The 24,753-nt window shown below is 37.9% G+C and overlaps 1 protein-coding gene across 1 annotated transcript in view; it reads left to right on the forward strand.

Annotated features, from left to right (window-relative positions):
- Positions 1–24,753, forward strand: part of HUWE1 (HECT, UBA and WWE domain containing E3 ubiquitin protein ligase 1) — a 170,831-nt gene that overhangs the window by 107,192 nt on the left and 38,886 nt on the right. The window contains exons 30-43 of the mRNA XM_059385249.1: positions 9,446–9,637; positions 11,010–11,226; positions 11,640–11,762; positions 12,699–12,936; positions 13,325–13,555; positions 15,281–15,403; positions 15,873–15,968; positions 16,298–16,567; positions 18,285–18,437; positions 19,956–20,083; positions 20,304–20,385; positions 21,172–21,348; positions 21,806–21,965; positions 22,254–22,612. Of these exons, the coding sequence (XP_059241232.1) occupies positions 9,446–9,637; positions 11,010–11,226; positions 11,640–11,762; positions 12,699–12,936; positions 13,325–13,555; positions 15,281–15,403; positions 15,873–15,968; positions 16,298–16,567; positions 18,285–18,437; positions 19,956–20,083; positions 20,304–20,385; positions 21,172–21,348; positions 21,806–21,965; positions 22,254–22,612 (2,549 nt within the window). The remainder of the gene's footprint in view (positions 1–9,445; positions 9,638–11,009; positions 11,227–11,639; positions 11,763–12,698; positions 12,937–13,324; positions 13,556–15,280; positions 15,404–15,872; positions 15,969–16,297; positions 16,568–18,284; positions 18,438–19,955; positions 20,084–20,303; positions 20,386–21,171; positions 21,349–21,805; positions 21,966–22,253; positions 22,613–24,753) is intronic.

Raw genomic sequence — 24,753 nt, forward strand, 5'->3', positions numbered from 1 at the left:
GCAAATATCTTCTCCCATTCCGTGGGTTGCCTCTTTGTTTTGTTGACTGTTTCCTTTGCTGTGCAGAAGCTTTTGATTTTGATGAAGTCCCAAAAGTTTATTTTCTCTTTTGTTTCCTTTGCCTTTGGAGACATATCTTGAAAGAAGTTGCTGTAGCTGATATCGAAGAGATTACTGCCTATGTTCTCCTCTAGGGGTCTCATGGATTCCTGTTTCACGTTGAGGTCTTTTATCCATTTTGAGTTTATCGTTGTGTACAGTGTAAGAGAATGGTCGAGTTTTATTCTTCTACTTGTAGCTGTCCAGTTTTCCCAGCACCATTTATTGAAGAGACTGTCTTTTTTCCACTGTATATTTTTTCCTGCTTTGTCGAAGATTAATTGACCATAGGGTTAAGGGTCCATATCTGGGCTCTCTACTGTTCCACTGGTCTAGGTGTCTGTTTTTATGCCAGTACCATGCTGTCTTGGTGATCCCAGCTTTATTTTTGTTTTTCAACATTTCCTTAGCGATTCGGGGTCTCTTCTGATTCCATACAAAGTTTTGGATTATTTGCTCCAGCTCTTTGAAGAATACCGGTGGAATTTTGATCGGAATGGCATTAAAAGTATATATTGCTCTAGGCAGTCTAGACATTTTAACAACGTTTATTCTTCCGATCCAAGAGCATGGAATGGTCTTCCATCTTTTTGTGTCTTCTTCAATTTCTGTGGAGCACTTTAGAACCACACTGTTCAATATGGTAGCTAGCCACCTGCCACATGTGGACTGTTGAACACTTGTAATATGGCCAGTATAACTAAAAAAATTGGATTTTTTTTTCTTCTTCTTTTGCTCTCCCTCCCTCCTTCTCCTTTCCTTTTCTATCTTCCCAGGTGCTTTTTTTTTTTCTTTATTTCCTCTTGTAAGGGAAGGATATAATGGGTTGATTTGTATGTCTGACTCCCTACACAAAACAATACTGTGTTGAAGCACTAACCTCCCTCCCCCAGTGCCTCAACATGTGACTTTATTTGGAAATAGGGTTGTTAAAGATATAGTTAAGAGGAGGGTGATAGACTGGATGGAAGAAACTAAATTCTTAATTTTTATATAAATATAACTACTGCTATTCTGTACAGTTGTTAGAAGCTTTTAAGAATGTTTAGAACAACTTTGGTCTGTGAATGTATTTTTTTTTTCCAACTAAATTGTATGAAATAAATGTAGGTCAGTTTTTATGAATATTTAACATCTGAATTGAGATGTACTCTATTTCATAGATTCTTGTTTTTTTAAAAATCATGAGTATAAAAATGTCAAAACTCAGTGACTTTTATATATGATTATGTCTTGTAATAAAAATTCAACTATATTGTGTTAAGCAGTGTGTTAAAAATTACCTGTTTTCACTTTTTAATGTGGCTACCAGAAAGTTTAAAATTATATATGTGGCTCACATATTTCTGTTGGGACAGTGCTACTTTTTCTGTTACATATTTAATATATTTTTCTGAATTTTCCTTCTTTTCTTTTGTTTTTGTATTTTTTAAGGTTTTTTAAAAATTCCAGTTAGTTAACATACAGCGTTACATTAGTTTCAGTTGAACAATAAAGTGATTCAGCAGTTCCATACATTATCCAGTATTCATAAGGACAAGTACAATCCTTAATCCCAATTACTTATATATATAACATATCCCTGACCCCCTTCCATCTGGTAAAAATAATACACCATTTGTTCTGTATAATTAAGAATTTGTTTCTTGGTTTGTCACTCTCTCATTTTCCCCCTTTGCTTGTTTGTTCTGTTTCTTAAATTCCACATAGGAGCAAAATCACATTGTGTTTGTCTTTCTCTGACTTACTTTGCACAGCATTATACTCTCTAGGTCTATCCATGTCCTTGAAAATGACATTTCATTCTTTATTATGGTTGAATGATATTCCATTTTATGTACATGCTACCACTTCTTTATCCATTTATCAGTCCATATCTTGGCTGTTGTAAATAATGATGCTATAAACATAGGGGACATGTATCCTTTTGAATTAGTGTTTTTGTATTCTTTGGATAAATACCTACTAGTGCAATTGCTGGATCTTATCTTTTTTTTAACTTTCTGAGGAACCTCCATACTGGTCCCCACAGTTGGCTGCACCAGTTTGTATTCCCACCAGCAATGCTTGAGTGTTCCTTTTTCTGCACATCCTCAACAACACCTTTTGTTTATTATTTGTATATTTGTTTTGATTTGCATTTCTTTGTTGGTCAATAAAGATAAACACCTTTGCTTGTATCTTTTGGCCATCTGTATATCTTCTTTGGAGAAGTGTCTTCTTCCCATTTTATAGTTGGATTATGTGTTTTGGGGGTATTGAGTTGTATTATTTTGGATATTAACCCTTTATCAGACATGTCATTTTCAAATACCTTCACCTGTTCTGTAGATTGCCTTTCAGTTTTGTTGATTATTTCCTTCACTGTGCAGAAGCTTTTTATTTTGATACAGTCCCGATAGTTTAATTTTTATTTTGTTTCCCTTGTCTTCAGAGATCTGTCTGGAAAAAAATTGCTATGGCTGATGTCATAGAGGTTACTGTGTTCTGTTCTAGGATTTTTATATATTCAGGTCTCACATTTAGGTCTTTAATCCATTTTGAATTTATTTTTGTGTATGGTGTAAGAAAATGGTCCAGTTTCATTCTTCTGCATATTGTTGTCCAGTTTTCCCATTAGCATTTGTTGAAGAGATGGTCTTTTTCCCATGGGATATTCTTTACTGCTTTGTCGGAGATTAATTGACCATATAGTTATGTGTTTAATTCAAGACTTTCTCTGTTCCACTGATCTGTGTGTCTGATTTTTGTGCCACTGCCATACTTTTTTGATTACCGCAGTTTTATAACATAACTTGAAATCTGGAATTGTGATGCCTCCAGCTTTCTTTCTCTTTTTCAAGATTGCTTTGGCTCTTCAGAGTTTTTTGTGTTTCCATACAAATGTTAACAATTGTTTGTTCTGGTTCTGTAAAAAATGCTGTTGGTGTTCTGATAGGAATTGCATTAAATGTGTAGACTGCTTTAGGTAGTATAGACATTTCAATGCTATTTGTTCTTCAGTCTGTGAGCATGGACTGTCTTTACATTTCTTTGTGTCATCTTGAATTTCTTTTCATCAGTGTTTTTATAGGTTTGAGAGTACAGGTCCCTCACCTCTTCGGTTAGGTTTATTCCTAGATACGTTATTTCTGGTGTAGTTGTAAATGGGATTGTCTTCTTAATTTCTCTTTCTCCTGCTTCATTATTGGTATATAAAAATGCAACAGATTTCTGTACATTAATTTTGTATCCTGTGACTTTACTGATACATACATCAGTTCCAGCATTTTTTAGTGGAATCTATAGGGTTTTCTATATATAGTATTATGTATCTGCAAATAGTAAAAGTTTTACTTCTTCCTTACTGATTTGGATGCCCTTTTATTTCTTTTTGTTGTCTGATTGCTGTGGCTAGGACCTAGAATATTATGATGAATAAAAGTTGTGAGAGTAGACCTCCTCGTCTTCCTTACCTTAGGGGGAGGAAAAGTCCTTAGTTTTTCCCCATTAAGGATGATGTTAGCTGTGTTTCTCGTATATGGCCTTTATTATCTTTAGGTATGTTCCGTCTAAGCCTACTTTGTTGAGGGTTTTTTGTTTTTTTTTTAAGATTTTTTATTTATTTATTTGACAGAGAGAGATGACAAGTAGGCAGAGAGGCAGGCAGAGAGAGAGGAGGAAGCAGGCTCCCTGCTGAGCAGAGAGCCCGATGCGGGGCTAGATCCCAGGACCCTGAGATCATGACCTGAGCCGAAGGCAGCGGCTTAACCCACTGAGCCACCCAGGTGCCCTGAGGGTTTTTTTTTTAATGATTTATTTATTTTGAGAGCGCCTGAGCTGCAGGGTGGGGCAAAGGAAGAGAACTTCAAGCATACCTTCCTTTCCCCAGCATGGAGCCCAATTCAGGGCTTGTTTTCAGGACCGGAATTAATTACCTGAGATGAAATCAAGAGTCGGACAGTTAAACAGCTGAGTCACACAGGTACCCCTTGAGGGTTATCATGAATGGATATTGTACTTGTCAAGTGCTTTTTCTTCATCTATTAAAATGATCATATGCTCTTACCTTCTCTTATTGATCTCATGTATCACACTGACTGAATTTGTGAATGTTGAACCACACGTGCAGCCCAGGAGTAAATCCCATTTGATCCTGGCAAATGATTTTTTTTAATGTATTGTTGAATTGGATTGCTAGTATTTTATTGAGAATTTTTGCATCTCTATTCATCAAGGATTTTGGCATGTAGTTCTCTTTTTTAGTAGAGTTTTTGTCTGGTTTGGAATCAGGGTAATGCTGTCCTCATAGAATAAATTGGGAAGTTTTCCCTTTTTTCTGTATCTTAGAATAGTTTAAGGAGAATAAGTATTAACTCTTCTTTAAAAGTTTGGTAGAATTCAACTGTGCACCGTCCAGTCCTGGACTCCTGTTTGTTGGGAGTTTTTTGATTACTTATTCAGTTTCTTTGCTGGTTATCAGAAATCTTCTGTTTCCTTCTGTTTCGGTTTTGGTAGTTATTATGTTTCTAGGAATTCATCCACTTCTTCTGGGTTGTCCAGTTTGTTGGCATAGCATTGTTCATCTTCTCGTGATTTTTTGTATTTCTTGGGTTTATTTCTCTTCTCTCATTTGTGATTTTATTTATTTGAGTCTTTTTTTTAACAAGTCTGATAGGATTAAAGATCTAACTCATGGTATCATTGAACTGTTGTTTTAGTTCTGTAGTATTAATTTCTATTCTGATCTTTATTAGTTCCTTCCTTCTGCTGGTTTTAGGTCTTGTTTGTTCTTTTTCTAGCTCTTTTTGGTGTGAGGTTAGGTTGTTTGAGACTTCTCTTGCTTTTGAGGTAGGCTTGTATTGCTATATACTTCTCTCTTAGAACTGCTTTTGCTGAATCCCAAAGATTTTGGACCATTGTGTTGTAATTCGTTCCCATGTACTTTTTTATTTCTTCTTTGATTTCCTGGTTGACTTATTCATTGTTGAGTAGCATGTTCTTTAACCTCCATGTATTTGTGATCTTTCCAGATTTTATCCTGTGGTTGACGTCTAGTGTCAATAGCATTGTGGTCTGAAAAGATATACATGGTATGACTTCAGCCTTCTTGAATTTATTCAGGCTAGTTTTCTGGACTAATATGTGATCTATTCTATAAACTGTTCCATGTGTAATTGAAAAGAATGTGTATTCTCTTTCGTTTTAGGATGGAATGTTCAGAATCTATCCATTAAATCCATCTGATTCAGTGTTTCATTGAAAGCCATTGTTTTCTTGTTGATTTTCTGTTTAGATGAACCGTTGATGTGAGTGGGGTTTTAAAGTCCCCTACTATTATTATATTACCATTGATCAGTTCCTTTATTTTTGGAATTATCTGTGTATTTGGGTGCTCTTACGTGGGTATATCATAAGTATTTACAGTTGTTAAGAGTTTCTTGTTGAATTTTCCCCTTTATTATTATGTAGCATCTGTGTTTGTCTCATGTTACAGTCTTTGCTTTAAAGTCTATTTTGTCCAATATAAGTATTGCTACTCCAGCTTTCCTTTGATAGCCATTTGCATGATAAATATTTCTCCATCCCCTCGTGTTCCATTTGCAGTTGTCTTTAGGTCTAAAATGAGTCTCTTATAGGCAGCATATAGATGGGTCTTCCTACTTTATCCATTCTGTCACCTATCTTTTGATTGGAATGTTTAGTCCATTTATAGTTAATGTGTAATTACACATACGTAGGTAAGAAGGAGGTAGGTATTGCCATTTTATTACTGGTTTTGTGGTTGATTCTGGAGATTTTCTCTGATCCTTTCTTGTCTCTTTCTTTTCTTTCGTGGTTTGCTGATTTTCTTTAGTAATATATTTGGATTTCTTTCTCTTTATTCTTTGCATATTTACAAGTGGCTTTTGATAATATGGTTACCATTCTATTTGCATATAACATCTTTTATATATAGCAGTTTATATTAAGTTGATGGTTGTTTTAAGTTTGAACGCATTCTTCTCTTCTTTCCACATTTTCTATATGTTACTATATTTTATATCCCTTTTTTGGCGAGTTCCTTGATACTGTCACTTTTGGTCTTTCCACTCATAGAGTCCTCTTTAATATTTTAGGGGGCTGGTTTAGGGATCATGAACTCCTTTAGTTTTTGTTTAGGAAACTATTCATCTCTTCTTCAAACTGAGTGATAGCCTGTCTGGGTAGAGTATTCCTGCTATAGATTTTTCCCATTCAGCACTTTGACTATATCATGCCACTTCATTCTGGCTTGCCAAGTTTCTGCTTGCCTTCTGGGTTTTCCCTTGTAAGTTAATGACTTTCATCTTGCTGCTTCTAAAATTTTTTCTCTTATCATATTCTGTAATTTTAATTACAGTATGTCTTGATGTTGATATGCTTTTATTGATTTTGTTGGGGGTTCTCTGTGCCTCCTGGATCTTAATGACTGTTTCTTTCCCCACATTAGGGAAGTTTCTAGCTATTACTTCTTCAAATAAATTTTTCTGCCCCCTTCTCTCTTTCTCTCTCTCTTCTTCTGGGCCTCCTGTAGTATAGATGTTATGTTTGGTGGCCTTGCTGAGTTCTCTAAATCTATTTTCATATTGCCTAAGTCTTTTCTGTTTTTTTTTTTTTTTTTTTTTCAGCTTGATTACTTTCCATTGCTCTTGTCTTCTAGGTCACTAGTTCATTCCTCTGCTTCTTCCATACTGTTGTTTGTTCCATCAAGCATGTTTCTTATCGCATTTATTGAATGCTTTATGTCTCCTATGTTGTTTCTTACCTCTGTGTCAGGGGTCTTACTCATGCCTTCCACTCTTTTCTCAAGTCCAGTGAGTATCCTTATGATCATTGCCTTAAATTCTCTATCGGGCATGTTACTTATAGCCATTTCACTTGGATTTTTGGTTGTGGCTTTATGCTAATCTTTCATTTGGGATAAATTTCTCTCTGTCTCTATTTTGTCTGCCTCTCTGTGTCCATTTCTCTGTGTTAAGAAAGTCAGCTCTGTCTTCTGCTCTTGAAAGTAGTGACTTTATGAAGAAGCAGTCCTAGAATGCCCTGGACTGCAGTGTGCTCTGTTCACCAGAACATAGTACTTCAGGAGATCATCATGTATGTGGTGCTTATGTCTTGGGGTTTTGTCTAAGTTACTTTCCTGTTCATGCAGCCATTTGCACTGACACTCTCAGCCTTTTGTGGGCTGTTCTTGGTCTCTGTGGTGTTAGTGGGACCTAGGCAGGCTGGCTCTTGAAGGGTGTGTCCACTAGTGAACTTGAAAGCTGGAAGGCAGTGTTGGGAAATTGTGTACTAGACCACTAGTCCTATGCCAGGTTCCTCAAAGCACGAAGTGGCTAGGGAGATGCCAAGGTGGGGTATGTACAAATTTAACAGAATTTGCCCTGAGTAGGTGAGTGCTCAGGACACCTCTTGGCTGTGGCACACTGCTATCTAGTTAGGTAGCAGTTGTCTGTACAGCCTCACTTCCTGCAAGTTGCTCTGTGTTAGAGCCGGGGGTGGGGGTGGGGAATGGCTCCGACCAGCTCTCTTCTTTTCAGAGAAATCCTCCAACATGCTCCTAAATCAGTATGAACAGATCTGTCTCCCGGGTGCCCTTCATGTTACTACTTGATACAGACTGCTGTCTCTTTAAGGGTGGTGACCCAGTGATAGTTGGCCCATTACTGAGTCCTCCAACTTTTAAAGCTCCAGACTCCCAAGTCCAAGTGGCTTTATAAACTCCCAGAATTCAGCCACTCTGGTTTTTAAAGCTAGACGTAATGGGAATTACTCTCTCCATGGGAGCTTCCTGGTGTGAGTGCCTTTTTCTCTGTCCTTGCTGTGCATCCAGCTCCCTCCCTTCAGTGGGCAGACTCCCTTTGTCTTACTGACCTTCCTAAACTTTCAGATGCAGCTGCTTCCCTATATTTAGTTGTGGAGTTTGTTCTGCCAGGCTTCAGATAGCTCTTCAGTTTAATGACTTGGATGTGAATGCTATCTAGTTGTAAATGTAGGACAGGGTAAGCTCAGGGTCCTCCTACTCTGCCATCTTCCCAAGCTCCTCTTCGTACAGTGGGTATTTTTTTATTTAAGTAATTTCTACCCCCAGTGCTCGCTTCAGCAGCACGTATATTAAGTAATTTCTACCCCCAGCATGAGCTCAAACTCAACAGTCACATGCTCTTCCAGCTGAGCCAGCAAGGCACCCCTGTACAGTGGTATTTTAGAAAATGGCTTTTATGTTATATCACAGTAAAGTAGGAAATTGCAGTAAGCAGAAACTATACACAATTTTCAGACTCTAATGCAACAAACTTAAAATTAATAAAAACTTTTCTAGGAAGTTTTTCCCTTATATTCTGTATCAGGGAAGAAATAAATTTAATAAACTATTAAGGAAACAAGACAATTCTATGTATAAAAACTGTTAGGATATGCTTAAAAATTGTACTTGGGTTATTAAACATAGGGGAAATGCTTAAGGACCAGACAAAGGATTTATATAACATCTGGTTATTATGGGAGAGGAGAGAGAATCAGTAAAATAAACACAAACCTTTGGCCCATGTAAATTTGGAGAAAATGGACCAAACCAAAAATTAGAACCTCAGATTTAGTCAAAATGCAATAAATTTGAATCAAGGAAAGAAGTAATTTACTAAGAAATATTAACAAAATTAGATTTGGTGTCAAAGAATTGCTTCACCTAACAATCTGGATATATTTTTTCTAGCAATTTCTTTTACACATTTAATTTAACAAAGATGACTCCATTTCCACATAGTTTTTTTTTTTAGAATACTACAAAGACAACTTGGTGTGGTGTGTTTTATTAAAGGTTTGTCTAACATGATTATTAGATATAAAAGCATGCATATGTCCACCAAAAAAATAGATGTATCTCACGTTCATATACAAAAATCTTAAATGTCATAAAATATATTTCTCCAGTGGCCATCTGTGATGTTTAATTTGAGTTTATTATTGACAAGCCATAAAATATTAACAGGGTATTCACCTTGACAGCATTGGGTTGGGGGGGTCAGGGTACACACTGTAGGCTATGTGAATGGTGCTCCCTATGTCATATAGTGCCTATAGTTTTGCAGGGTAGCCCTGGGTTAAAACAGTTCATATGCTCTTGCTGGAAGATGTTAGTATTGGCTACCTAGAAGGTCTCAAAGGAGAGGAAGGTATCAATAGTTATATTTTGGTTTGATTTTTCCTTTTCAGATTTAGGAAGTTATGGACATTTAAAGAGTGACAAGCACCATATGTAGCTCTTTCTTGTGACTGTTCAGGACAGGAAACAAGGTAAGTGATGACACAACATGGTCTTATTGCTCGTCTCTTATGTCTACAGATGGTGAGCAGGATGGAACAGCTGCAAGTATGGATGCTTCTACCCAGGGCTTATTAGAAGGCATTGGGCTTGATGGTGACACACTGGCTCCCATGGAGACAGATGAACCTACTGCTTCAGACTCTAAAGGCAAATCTAAAATCACACCTGCTATGGCTGCCAGAATCAAGCAAATCAAGCCTTTATTGTCAGGTGAGTGATTTTCCTCATTCTACTGCCTTTTCTGGCTTTCAGAGCCTTAACCAGTTTTAGACAAATTCAGTTGGTATGGCTCTGTTGTTTCCTTTAAGGAACTTGGAAACCTTGGTGGCTCATTTTCAGGTGGTATCTATATGATAGGCTCTGTACTAACTGCTAGGGATACAGGGATAAGAGACTGACTTCCTGAAAGTCATGTTTTAAAATTCCTTCCTTGCTACTCATTCCTCAACTACTGCAAATGATTCCTGCTCTTACCGTTCCACTGAAATGACTCACCGGTGACCTGTTGCTACGTCCATTGGATACTCTTCAGTCCCCTTCTAACTTGTCTGCAGCATGATAGTCGGCCCATCACCTCAAAACACTCTTCTTGGTTTCTGTGGTATTAAACTCTTCTGCTTTCCTGTTACCTGTTAGGCTACTATACCCAGTGTTCTTTTCCTTTCTCTATTCATTAAATATAGCTGGCAAATGACATGGCTGATTCATGTTTTACTAATGTCATTTTGGCAGCTCTGTGGAGACATTAACGTGATATAAGACTGCATTAAGGATGTTCACTGATATGTCCTTGTCTTCTTTTGCCCTTTAATGTAGTATCAGTGTTTGGAGAACGTGTTTTGTATGTTCCTTGATATTTGTCACTTTCTGACACCTTAATGTAGAGGAAGGTGAAGACCTAACTCCTGGGAATCTGGAGCTCTGCCCCAAAGCAAGCAGAAAATGGCCTTTGGTGGGGCACCTGGGTGGCTCAGTTGGTTGAGGGTCTGACTCTTGATTTCAGCTCGAATTGTAAGATCAATCCCTACATCAGGCTCCTCACATCAGGCTTCTCTATCTCTTTCTGCCCCTTCCCACTCGTGCGTGCACATAGTCTCTCTATAAATTAATTAATGTTAAGAAAGCCACTTATAAAATTTTTATGCTTTTCCTAGCAATCTTTTTTCCTTTGAGGATCATATATTTAATGTTGTGATCAGACGATATATATGATAATTCTATTAACAGTTTTGCTGTTTTTAAAGTATTGTGGGCATTTTAAGTGATTCTGTAACCCAGTAGATGTATCATTTGCTTAACTGATTCATATTGATCTGTTGCTTTTTCTACAAAGGTGATTTTAACTCTGTACCTCTATAAATAGTGTGTTTAACTTATTCGTCTTTCACATTTGTTATGTATCAAGTTCCAGTATACTTCTCTGTCTCCTGCCTTTAAAAGAGGCATTTATTCTCTGTGGAACATCCTTTTTGGATTATTAAATGTAGAAATAAGTCCAGGTGTTTCCCAGGTGTTGTTGGTTAGTTATAATGAAACCATTCTGAGCATACTCTCATGCCTTATTCTGACTTTTGGTTTCCAGCATCCTCCAGATTAGGCCGAGCGCTTGCTGAACTATTTGGACTCCTTGTTAAACTTTGTGTGGGGTCTCCTGTCCGCCAGAGAAGGAGCCATCATGCTGCCAGCACCACCACAGCACCGACACCTGCTGCTCGATCCACAGCCTCAGCCCTCACTAAGCTCCTCACAAAGGGCTTATCTTGGCAGCCTCCACCATATACACCTACTCCTCGCTTCAGGTGAGTTCTACTTGAGATACAGAATCTAATTAGTTCCTTTTGTACTTAAATGGAGAGTGAGCCACTGAACTAGAGGACTTGAAAGGTTCCCTGTTAACTCTAGATGTGTAGCCCACATGCAGTTTAATGTACTTATATTGGTGCTTTTTAGTCTAGAATATAGAGATTTTTTTAAGCATTTATGATCAAAGTGTATTTCAGTAACCTTGTATTTTTTAGTAGGTGAGGACTGTCACCTTTTTTGCCTTAGAAGTTTTAATAACCAGACTAGCCAGCCACCCACCTGAATTCCAGTCAGTCTCTCAGTCACTTTAGTACAATGTTAAATTTTACTCTAGGCAGCTACATGAATTTCCCAGCGCTTCTGTGACTGCCTCAGAGAAAGCTAAAATTTTGCTTTTTCCCCCTTTCAGGCTGACATTCTTCATCTGTTCAGTTGGTTTTACATCCCCAATGCTGTTTGATGAGAGGAAGTATCCCTACCACCTCATGCTGCAGAAATTTCTCTGCTCTGGAGGCCACAATGCTCTTTTTGAGTAAGAATCAAGTTCCTTCACAGAGAAGCATTTCTCGGAGTTTGGTCTTTCTTTGTGCCTTAGCAGCGCACCAGTTTCTAAATCACCTGTCCTGTAACCACAGGATACACAAAGATAGCCATTAGTTGTAACCTTTTACATTCGGGGAATTAGCCATATTTGTCTCAGTCTTCCTTGGAGGGTGGGATTCAGCCTTTCCTAGAGATGTTTGTAAGAGTCTCTGCTTTTCTTCATCTGGTTTTTAGTGCCAGATGTACATATTTTTCTAGTAGACTTACTCTTTCCTTTTGTTTCTCCAATAATTTTTCTGCTTCTCTTGGTCTAAAGATTCTAAGCAAAGTTTCACTTGTTTCATGAAGTATAGTTGACATACAGTGTTATACTTGTTGCAGGTGTACAACATTGTGATTTGACAATTTGTACATTATGCAGTGCTCATCACAATAAGTATAGTTACATCTTTTACCATATAAAGTTACTACAATATTATTATCTCTATTCCCTATGCTATACTTTTCATTTCTATGATTTGTTTATTTTATAACTAAATTTGTACCTCTTAATCCCCTTTACCTATTTCAACCATCCCCCTATCCCCTCTGGTAACAACCACTTTGGGTTTTTTTGTTTGTTTATTCATTTTGGCTTTAAAAAGTAAAGCTAAAAGTGGTAATCATTTTACATACTATATGTGTATCAAATCATCACATTGTATACCTTAAACTTATATCTGTTATATGTCAGTAATACCCCAATAAATCTCAAATAAATCCTCCCCTCAAAAAAGATAAAGCTAATAAATATTGGACAGATTATCAGCTGTAACTGCAAGAAGAGAGATGTGTAGTGGCAGTATAGATACTGGGAACCTTCTGAATGCCCCTCATCTAAAGTACTAATATTTTGTCTCCATATTCTCTGTTATTTGAATTTTAGAACTTTCAATTGGGCCCTATCAATGGGAGGTAAAGTTCCTGTTGCTGAGGGATTAGAACATTCAGATTTACCTGATGGCACAGGAGAATTCCTAGATGCCTGGCTAATGCTAGTGGAGAAGATGGTGAATCCCACCACGGTGCTTGAATCTCCACATTCGCTGCCTGCCAAATTGCCTGGAGGTGTCCAGAACTTCCCACAATTCAGTGCCCTCCGCTTCCTTGTGGTAACTCAGAAAGTGAGTATTAAGCATTCTGAAACGAAGAGGGATTTCTCATGCTGACTGGTTAGCTCTCCTTTATGTCCTCCTTAATGAAATAACTTGATTCTTGGAGAACCATTGGATCCTACTCCCAGATAGGGCTGCCTTACAGAAAGGGATATAGACCACTGGAGAATTTCCTATAGTGTAAATATTTGAACTGTAAACTTGAGATTGATATTTCAGGTTGGATTAAAATGCCTCTTCTCTGTGCTGCTTTAGCCCTCCACAGCACTGACCTAGGGTTTTATTGTTGACACTGACCTTTCAGGGAAAGACTGTCCCATAGGTCTTAGATTTATTCCTCCAGTGACTTTGAATTAAGACAAAATGATCTTCACACAGCTTTTCAAATGACTTCTAGGCAGCCTTTACTTGCATCAAGAACCTGTGGAACCGGAAACCCCTAAAGGTATATGGCGGGCGAATGGCTGAGTCCATGTTGGCCATCCTATGCCATATTCTCCGAGGAGAACCTGTGATTCGTGAGAAACTGAGCAAAGAGAAGGAGGGATCTCGAGGAGAAGAGGACACAGGGCAAGAGGAAGGTGGCTCCCGCCGGGAACCTCAAGTCAACCAGCAGCAACTGCAACAGGTAGGGTCCTGGGTTCCCACTCCAGGGCCAAGACTTTGCTGCCAATAAAAAACACACAAACCCACAAGTATATTCTAAGTTCACATGCCACTAAGTGGGTTGTGGGTTTTCTAATTTACGTGCCACAAAGTGCTTGGTCCTCTTAGCCAGGAGATAGCTTTAAATTTATTCCCTCTTAGCTTTGCTTTTTTCTCCTGAAAAGCCAAGGTATAGGTATGGTTTCAGTGCTGTTAACCAGTGTAAGATTTGTGTCCTCCCAAGCATGTTGTTTAGTATTAAAACTCTTTTATAGTATAGTATAGTAGCCACTCAGTAGGCTGTGGCTGTCTTGTTCTTTGGAGGCGAACTGTCCTCAGCTACTTTGATTTCTCTGTAGAGGAAAGGATTAAGGGTATCTCCAACAAGAGCTCTCTGCAACCTTACCTACAGAACATACTAGTTTTTTCAAATAAATACATAAACCACATTTTGAAAATTGGAATCCAGAAGCGGAGGTTGGGGGAGGCCCTTTGATCCTGACCTTTCAGTCTCACAGAGCATTTAACCTGGTAATTTGTGTGTGTGTATGTATGTTCTTTTTATATCTAGGGTAGTCTTCAAATATGTCTTCTACATATACATGCCACATTTTTATTATAACCAATAAAAGGCTCCCTTTAAGAAAATCTGGAAATACAACAAAATATTTTTAAAAAGTCATTTATAACAACACAAGATAGTTTCTCATCACTTAGTTTTATGCCTAATTTTTACATAATTAACATATAGTATAGAATTGTGCTATCATTAAGAAAATATTTTTTTAATTTGTTATTTTATTACTGGATGTTAATTTTCTTATCTGGTTTTGTAAAACTGTCGTGTATAGTTTCTTTTTGTACAGATCTTTCTGTACATCTCGTGATTATTTCCTAGTAATAAAATTCTTAGGACAGTTATCTCAGGCTCTTGTTCTGTTTCCAATTTGTTTTCCAGAAAAATGGGGCCCAATTTTTGCTTCTATGTGTAAATCTCAGTCTTTGGATTACGGTGACCCTATTAATTATAATAACCATCTAGCTCCATTTTATTTGAGGACAGAATTGAAACTCACCTTGGCTTCCTGCCCCATTGTATAGCTCTAATGTTCGAATATTGTGGAAGCACCAGATGGAAAGGATTGTTCATTTACCTAACTCTTTGAGCTAGTTCTCAGTTCATATGAAGTTAGAAAAACTCCTTTCCATCTTGAAAGGGTTTCTGCCCTTTTTTTTTTTTTTTAAGAGTTTATGTGTTTATTTGAGAGAGACCTTAAGAGAGAGCGTGAGAGGGGAGAAGGTCAGAGGGAGAAGCAGACTCCCCATGGAGCTGGGAGACCAATGCAGGACTCAATCCTGGGACTCCGGGACCATGACCGGCGCTGAAGACAGTCACTTAACCAGCTGAGCCACCCAGGCACCTGGTTTCTGCCTTTTTTTTTTTTTTTTAAGATTTTATTTATTTATTTGACAGACAGAGATTACAAGTAGGCAGAGAGGCAGGCAGAGAGAGAGGAGGAAGCAGGCTCCCCACCGAGCGCAGAGCCCGACACGGGGCTCAATCCCAGAACCCCAGGATCATGACCTGAGCCGAAGGCAGACGCTTTAACCCACTGAGCCACCCAGGCACCCCTGGTTTCTGCCTTTTTAAAATGCATTTGGATTTCTCTTTTACTGCCATTTCTGAGATCCTGCATTCTTTTTGTAGCTCATGGACATGGGCTTCACAAGGGAACATGCCATGGAGGCCCTGTTGAACACCAGCACCATGGAGCAGGCCACAGAGTACCTTCTAACCCACCCTCCCCCAATCATGGGAGGAGTTGTTAGGGTAAGTTGGCTTGGGGGATCTAATTTTGTAGGCATTGGTTTGGCTGCTGATCTGTTTTTTCTTCTGTTGGCCTTCCCTTTGAAAACTACTTTTCATTTTCAGAATTCTGCATGCCAATATTTTCATTTTTGTGATAACTCTTGGTTCTAGAATGTAATCAGAGCAGAAGCTTCCTATCTTCCAGCTCTGCAAATTACTGAACTTTTTTTTTTTTGTAGAAGAACTGTTAAATTACCCAGTCAGAAAGCAATAGAAGAAACTCCCTTTTCTGAGCTGCAGAATAAGTGGTCACATTGAAACCCCCTTCCTATGCTTAACTTCATTGTGATTTTCCCTCTCTGTTACTATAATGGCCAAGTAAGCCTAGTTGGGTTTGACTGTTACAGAGCAACATATGGAGCACAGGATGTTTGATTCCCTGTAAGTTGGTATGTGCTTTGTTGTTGGATTTCCTGTTGTTTCTCTGTAGGATCTGAGTATGTCTGAAGAGGACCAGATGATGAGAGCAATTGCCATGTCTCTGGGACAGGATATCCCAATGGATCAAAGAGCGGAGTCACCTGAGGTAACTAGGAAACATGACATCCAAAAGGGTCTGAAACATTAATCTTAGTATTTTTATGGAAAGATAATTGAGGAATTAATATCTAAAGAAGGACATGGGGATATTCATTCATCCCAACTATGCCATTATTGATAACACTTACCTCCATCATTGATAAACTGTATTGACCTGAGGTTGCCCTCATGAATGATTACCACACCTTGAAGAATGTATCACCTGCCTGAGAAGAAGGTAGTGGGTTTTCAGTATGGTAGGGCAGTGCATTCTTAGAGTGTTCCCTGTTTTTCTTAAACTCTCCCATATGCAATCATTTCTTTCCCTGCCTCCAGGAAGTTGCTTGTCGGAAGGAAGAGGAGGAACGGAAAGCTCGGGAAAAGCAGGAAGAGGAAGAAGCAAAATGTCTAGAGAAGTTCCAGGATGCTGATCCATTGGAACAAGATGAGCTCCACACTTTCACAGATACCATGTTGCCAGGTTGCTTTCACCTTCTTGATGAGCTGCCAGACACAGTGTACCGGGTTTGTGATCTGATCATGACTGCGATCAAACGTAATGGAGCTGACTATCGAGACATGATTCTGAAGCAAGTAGTCAATCAGGTCAGTTCTCCAGGAGCCAGAAGAGGAGAGTGTTATATCCAACTAATGAATCGTTGAACACTATATCAAAAACTAATGATGTAGTACATGCTGGCTTTATTGAATATAGTTTAAAAGTTTTTTTTTTTAAGTGCATAAAGTGGTTATTCTGCTGTCCTCAAACTCTGATTTTTTTTTAAATGAAGCATTTTTTTTTGTATGTTTGTTTGTTTTGGTTTGTTTTAATCCAATACAGATATATTCTCTTTGAACTCTTTAGATTTGGTAATCTCGCTCTTTCTTGTATGTTCCTTGCAAAAAGTGAATAAGCTACTTCATAAAAAATGTCTTTGAAAGGAAGAAACAAGGCTCTCTTTTTCTAGGCATCTCTTCTGAAATTCATCTAAAATGTCCCAAATGTTTCTTACTCTTGAGCCGAGTTAGGTCCCATGGACTAACAGTGAATAAATGTTTCATTTTCCCTCTCCTATGCAACAACCACATCAGCAAAAAAAGTTCTCATCATAATGAATAGCCGTGACCTGGTATTTCTGGTATTTGTATTTTTTTTAAACTGTTTTCCTCATTATGAAATTAATATACACTAATTGTATACATTACTAATTTTTTTTTTTTTACTCCATGGGTTGTTTTTTTTTTTTTTTTAAGATTTTTGTTTATTTAGAGAATGCATATGAGGAGAAGAGGCAGAAGGAGGCGGGGAGAGAGAGAATCTCAAGCAGACTCCACACTGAGCACAGAGCCTGACGCAGGGCTCAGTCTCAGGACCAAAATCAAGAGTCAGATGCTTAACTGACTGAGCCACCTAGGCGCTCTACAGTTCATGTTTTTAAATCATTGAAATCTATGACATATTTTTTGAAGTCAAGAAGCAGAGGAAAAAATCAAAGTGATGTATGGAAGCATAACTTTAGTGTATGGAAATGTCACAAAAGTAAAAGGCCAGGGCACCTGGGTGGTGAGGTTTAAAGCCTCTGCCTTCGGCTCAGGTCATGGTCCCAGGGTCCTGGGATCGAGCCCCGCATTGGGCTCTCTGCTCAGCAGGGAGCCTGCTTCTTCCCCCCCCCCCCCCCCCCGCCTGCCTCTCTGCCTACTTCTATCTCTGTCAAATGAATAAGTAAAATCTTTTAAAAAAAAAAAAAAAAGGCAAACTGGATAAACCTTTTTTTCTATACAAGATAAGACCCAGGTTTAGTTATCTTTATATAAAGAGCTTACAGAAATGATTTTAAGAAAACTGAAACTTAGGAAAGAGCAATTATGTCAGATTTATAAGAAATTTAACATGCAAATCAAAGCAGGACCAACATTTCTAACATTCTGGTTTATTTTTGTTCTTAATGATAATTCTGGGACAGATTTAGTAAAAGATTACTGGTGGAAGTGTAAGTTGGTAGAAGCTTTGTGGTGTTGACTATGTATTAGAAATTTATTCTCCCTAGAAATTTTTTAAATATTAATTTCCTTTAATTTACCAGCTTCTTAGCTTCTTGTAATCTAGCCTAAGAAATCATCTTTTAGAGGTGCTCCTTTCGTAGCATACATCTTTTGATACAGACACAAGTCCATATAGTAAATGTTTTACTATTTACTCACCCTCCTTCAGCACATGTGTTGGGGAATAGAGGGAGTGTTTTACAAGTTTGAAAATGTTTAGACAAACCTTATTATACTCTGTCTACAGTTACCTGACTTGGCCATTTCTCTGCTTTTATAGGTATGGGAAGCTGCTGATGTATTGATCAAAGCTGCTCTTCCCCTGACAACAAGTGACACAAAAACTGTGTCAGAGTGGATCAGTCAGATGGCCACCCTGCCCCAGGCCTCCAATTTGGCTACTAGAATCTTGCTTTTAACACTGCTTTTTGAGGTAAAATTTAGATTTTTTTGGTTCCTGTGATTCATTAAAGAATTATAACACATGTACCATTTGAGACCTTGAAGATAGTGGAAATATAAGGCATGATCTCTGCATTTCATGAGCCCACAGTTTCTGATAGGCTGTAAGACATGTAATTAAGTATAAAATGCAATGTTTTGTGCCACATAAATAACATACAGAATTTTCTCTGAGTTCAGGAGAAGGGCTAATGCATCACTTCTGGATATAATGAGGAAAAGACTTCTCAGAACAATTATTAATTAATTGTGTCATAGAGGATTTAGGGGAGTGGTAGTTAAAAGGTTTTTAGAATGACCATCATAGTATAGTTATGGGATAATTTGGGCCTCTCTGAAGAAACCTCACTGGCAGCCAAGGAGTGGGATCGGGTGTGGAAATTGGATATAAAGCATCAGAAAGAATCTGATTCTTCCTCATACCTGGTCAGTCACCAGATTATTTTAGGCAGGAGAGTGGTTTGGCCAGAACATGTTCTTTTTCCAGCCAATACAAGAATTAGGAGGCAACTGACCTTGAACAAGTGACTCTTCATTTGTAGCTCATGTTTAATAGTAAAGCCTGAACTTAATTGAGTAAATCCTTCATAACTGTTGAGGAGATTAAGTCCAATATATGTCATATTGTGTGTCTACAGTCTTGACTTCCTTTATGATGGAAGTGGTGATTCTTACTATGGCACTTGTGAACGGATACTTCTGGGAAAGATTGCAAAGTACTGATTGTTGGGGTCCCCAGTAACATAATATGGAGAGAATCACTTATGAATCCCCTCCCTTTTAAAAATCAGAGGACTGGTCTTACATTTTCTTCTAATCCTTTTCCTGTGCATTTAAACAATTAGACTATTTAGAAACTTTTGTATCCTGTATTCTCAGTACTATATTATGAATGTTTTCCCAAGCCATGTATACATTCCATCTTTGGGATGTCCCCTAGTTTACTTAAATAATTGCCTGTTGTTGGACATTTAAATTTCTTCTAGTGCAGCCCCTATAAAGGAAATACTGTAGTGTAGGCCCTATAGGGGAACTGTACTAATCATTGCTGCATTTAATTATTCCATCTTCTTGGAATGTAAAGGTTCTCTATAACAGAAGCTTTTTAACTTCAACATAATTAAGACTGTGTAACCTAGATGACAGTCCTTAACGATACCAGTGATACTAATAACAGCTTCTGTATTAAGTAGATGCTGATGTACCAGGCACCATGTTGGGCATTAGAGAAAGTGAGCGAACGTACAAACACACTTCATTTAATCACCATAATTAACATTGGAGGTAGAAATAATTATTTCCTGTGACCCCTAAGGGTCTAGACACTGAAGGCCTAGAGAATTTAAGTAACTCCTCTCAGATCACACAGCTGGTTGGTGGTGGAGGTGGAATTTGAATTCATCTAGTTCTCTTAATGTTCTTCCTGTACTGTGCTAATCCTTCATACTGAAAAGAAGTTGGGATTTATGTTTTTTCTTTGATCAATTAGGAGTTGAAGCTACCTTGTGCCTGGGTGGTTGAATCAAGTGGCATCCTCAATGTCCTAATCAAACTCTTGGAAGTAGTTCAGCCCTGCCTACAGGCTGCAAAGGAGCAAAAGGAGGTCCAGACCCCAAAGTGAGTGACTTTTATCTCACCTGGTTTCACTTGTGTTCCCCTTATACTTGGGCCCTAAAGTGTAGGGCCTGAATCAGGCACTTTTCTAGAGCCTGTACAGGACAAATCTTGAGTACTTCCTGTGGTTTGAAAATAGTTGCGGTCCCTAATGTGAAATCAAGTAAGTTTTCTGTATTATGCAAGTTTCTAGCTTTCCTAGAGTAAATTATTTCTTTTTTAGGTGGATCACCCCAGTGTTGCTCCTGATAGATTTCTATGAAAAGACAGCCATCTCCTCTAAAAGAAGAGCCCAAATGACTAAGGTATATAATACATGGTTGGTAAAACTACTTAGCTTCTCAAGGCAAGAATAGACCAGGAGAGAATATGGGAGAGTGGTAAAGAATCAGGAGAAAGCTCCCTGATGAAGACATAAATGTCTTAAGGAATCAGAGTAATTCTAGATTTCTCTTCTGCATGGTCATTTAGAATTATTTTTCTATGGGGCTGCTTGCAAAAGGGCCCAAAAACTACCCTGGAAGTAAATATTAAAGGAATGTGTTATCTCCAAAGGAAGGGAGAGTGGCTTTTATACACCAATTCCTTCAAAAGCCAAATGCTCTTTAAAAAAAAAAAAAAAAAAAAAAAGATTTTATTTATTTATTTTTTTTTTGTAAGAGGGGCAGAGAGAGACTCTTAAGCAGACCAAGAGTAAGGCACTTAACCGACTAAACCACCAGGTGCCCCAAGCCACATGGATCTTTATATGAAAACTGTATCTGTCACATTATCTCAGTGCCTTCTCAGAAACAAATTTTTGTTCCTGCCCATCCAGAATGCTTCCTATTTGTAGAAAAACAATTGGAAACAAAAGGAAAGCTGAGAATTGCAAAACAAAGGTATAGAGGGTTTTGTGCCACTGAAGGGGCTTAGGAACTTGAGGGTTAGTGCATACAAAAATCTCTCTCTTGGCTCTCAAAATTTCATTAAATGTTGGGTGTTAGTTCTTTTTCCTGGGTTAGGTTTAGCAGTGAACAGATGAAGTTACTATTTCTTCTAACAATGAACCTTGTAGGAAATACAGTTAAACTTTGTGTTCTTAAATTTAGTATCTACAGTCCAACAACAACAACTGGCGCTGGTTTGATGACCGCTCTGGGCGTTGGTGTAGTTACAGTGCAAGCAACAACAGCACAATTGATTCTGCCTGGAAATCTGGAGAGACAAGTGTGCGTTTCACTGCAGGCCGAAGAAGATACACAGTCCAGTTCACTACAATGGTGCAGGTACATGCTTACTCAGTGCCATAAACTTTTACTGAAACAAGGGGAAGGTACTGGGTGTGCTTTTTGGCTTGCTTCTTCCTGAACCAGCAGTCTTCACGTGTTCTAAGAAGCACTGTTACCACTACTAAATTGGATGTAATTTACAGAGAATGGAGTCTTCCTAAAGTCATTAGTGAGACCATGAGTCAGTCTGTGGCAGTTTGATACTGTCCCATCCAGAAATGATTTTAAATGTTAGTGATGGTATCTGCTCTGTTGGAAAGTTTCCAGTTTGTTTTATGGCCTTATGTATGCTACTTTCCTTCTGGGGACCTTAGGCTTTTTCTCTCTGTAAATGATAGGGACGGGAAAATTGCCAGGGTTCCTTCCTATTACAGGATTTTGCCTGGGAGTTCCAAAACCCCTCTTACAGGTTTTTTTTTTTGTAGAGATATTCTTTGTCTCCTTGAAATTCTAGGTTAATGAGGAAACAGGGAACCGGCGCCCTGTGATGTTGACTCTCCTGAGAGTACCACGGCTAAATAAAAACTCGAAAAATAGCAACGGACAGGAGCTAGAGAAGACACTGGAAGAAAGCAAAGAAATGGATATCAAACGTAAAGAAAATAAAGCCAATGGTATGGACTTTTAGTTTTGAGTCTTTCAGGATATGTTATATAAAGCTTAGCGTGTCTTTATGTCTTTAATTTTGGCCAGCTTCATCATGAGTGATTTTCTTATCCATCAGATTGTTTGATGACTTAAAGATCAACAGTCCTTTTTATATGCCCTTTCATCTGGTCTTAGAATTGGTGTTTTGTATGTTTCTCTTAATAAGGACCCAGGTGCTTGACCTGGCTCTGAGGGAGAGATGGAGGAGGAAATGTCAAGTTAAACTGTCTGAACTCTTACTTTCTTATTTGTAGATACTCCTTTGGCCCTAGAAGGTACAAATACTGAAAAGGAGACAAGCCTGGAAGAAACAAAAATTGGAGAGATCCTAATCCAAGGCCTGACAGAAGATATGGTGACTGTTTTAATCCGGGCCTGCGTGAGCATGCTAGGAGTCCCTGTGGACCCAGACACTTTGCATGCCACCCTTCGCCTCTGTCTGAGGCTCACCCGAGACCACAAATATGCCATGATGTTTGCAGAGTTAAAGAGTACCCGCATGATCTTGAATTTGACCCAGAGCTCAGGCTTCAATGGGTTTACTCCCTTGGTCACCCTTCTCTTAAGACACATCATTGAGGACCCCTGCACCCTCCGTCATACCATGGAAAAGGTGAGTCTTTGTGGTGGCAGAAGCTGTTTTAGCTCTGTATCAAACCTTTGTTCTCCTTGGTCTCAGAACAGATACATTTCTGGTTCTTCATAAGATATATATATAGTTAGATACATAGACTATGTGCTTTGTCTGGCAAACTTTACCAAATATGTGATCTGGTGCTTGCTTAGGTGTGGTAGATTGTCCCATTGGATGACATTTTTTAAAAAGTAGAACATAACATTTTCTATCCTTAAATTTACTATAGTTAATAAATCTTACCTGTAAAGTTCTCTCTGGCAATATATATATAGGTTTTTCAAACCAAAAACTGTTAATGAGGAATGGGATACCTTCCACCAAGTTCATGTCTTAATTACATTATAGGAGTATTTATCATGTGTTCACCTATGAGCCTATTTTCCAAACACTGTATTTTGGGGTTATAAAAGTAGTAAAGTTTTGGGAATACTTATGATATACCAGACATTTTAATAAGCTCCTTATAGATACCCATTGTAAAATCAGAAAACTGAGGCATATATGTTCATTTTAGGAAACATATAAAGCAGTGGAAGAAATGACAAAACAATTAGAAAAAATGAAAGTATTTTTAACAACAACATTAAGAAAGTGGAAAAATAGGGAAGACAAATGTCTTATTTCCTCCTCCTAATTCTTTGTCAGCAGTCATCATGTGAATGTTACTTGACTTCCATTTTTTTCTGTTGGGACACTGATTACCACATTTATAAGTAGTGCTGCAATATGCATTTTTGTGCATAGGTTTGTTGCATTTAGCTTTGTTTTTCTTAGGGATTCCTAGAAATCGGGTCAAAATGTATAAATATTTTTTAACTTGCCAGGAAAGGGGTACCACTTTATACTTCCACATGTGTATGAGTATATATCTCAAATTCTTCAGTTCTTTAACCAGCCTTTTTAAATTTAATCTGATGTGAGCAAAATCAAAAGAAAAAATGCTATTAAAAGCTGCATATACATTATTCCAAGGGCAAGAAAAAGCCTAAGAGGGAATGAACAGCTATATGCAGGTAGAATTCTGACTTAAAAGCAAATTGTTTAAAGTTTATAAACTTGAAAAATGCTAGGGGAAAAAAATCAGGTTCTTGTTGGATGAGAGAACTTTCTAAGCTTAATTGTATTTGGGGGGGGTAGGGAGCAAAGGAAGATCAGTGGCAGTTTTAACATACCAAGTTGGCGAAATGTAAATGCTTGATAATAACCATTGCAGGTGTGGGTGTGGACAACCAGGCATACTCTTACTTTTGGTAGGAGTGGAAATTAGTGCAGCCACATTGGAGGGCAATTTGGTACTGTCAGTTTAAGATATCCTTTGACCTAGAAATTCTGTGGCTAAGAATTTATTTGATAGTTAAAGTCAAGTATGCCAAGGTACATATAGATTGTTCACTGTAGAATTGGTTGTAATAACAAGAAATGAGATCAGATGTCCAGCAGAGGACTGGATAAATTATAGCATATTCTTTATAATGAAATTACACTTCTTTGTATTTAAAAAATGAGAGTTTATTATTGTAGCCTTACAGGCAAGATAAAGGGGTTAATAAGTTAAACTTAAAGAGCATGACTGATTTGGTAAGAAAAGCATTAAGATTCCAAAAGATGTTTGTGAACAGTTGACAAAGGAATAAATAATGGAAAATACAGTGGAGTTATTTTCTTTATTCTTTCCTGTATTTTCTATTGATTGATGAGTCCTTTTATAAGAAGATGAAAAGTATGATGTGTAAGCCCTGTAGTATCAGAGCAAACGGTCTGTAAATAGTTTGATATTTCCTGTGGCTATCTGAGACTGATGATTGAGACATAAAGAAAATGTCTAATTTTGTTCTTAAACACCAAGATATCAGTATTGCATATTTTTAGAATTTGAACCATTCTGGCTTAAAATTGGGACAGCATTTGGGAAGGCTAGGAGCTGGCACTTACATATGAGAGCTATAATTTATATGGATGATCAGTGGTCTAGATATATTTGCCAATTTCTATGAAGATCACATGCCATCTGGTGTAATAATTGATAGTTTGGGGATATGCTGAATACTGTGACTTTTTTTTATAATCAGGAAGGAGTGGGACTTAAAAGACCAAGTGCATCTTTTCTCAAAAATCTA

Source organism: Mustela nigripes, chromosome X (assembly GCF_022355385.1).
Source record: "Mustela nigripes isolate SB6536 chromosome X, MUSNIG.SB6536, whole genome shotgun sequence".
Classification (NCBI taxonomy): domain Eukaryota; kingdom Metazoa; phylum Chordata; class Mammalia; order Carnivora; family Mustelidae; genus Mustela; species Mustela nigripes.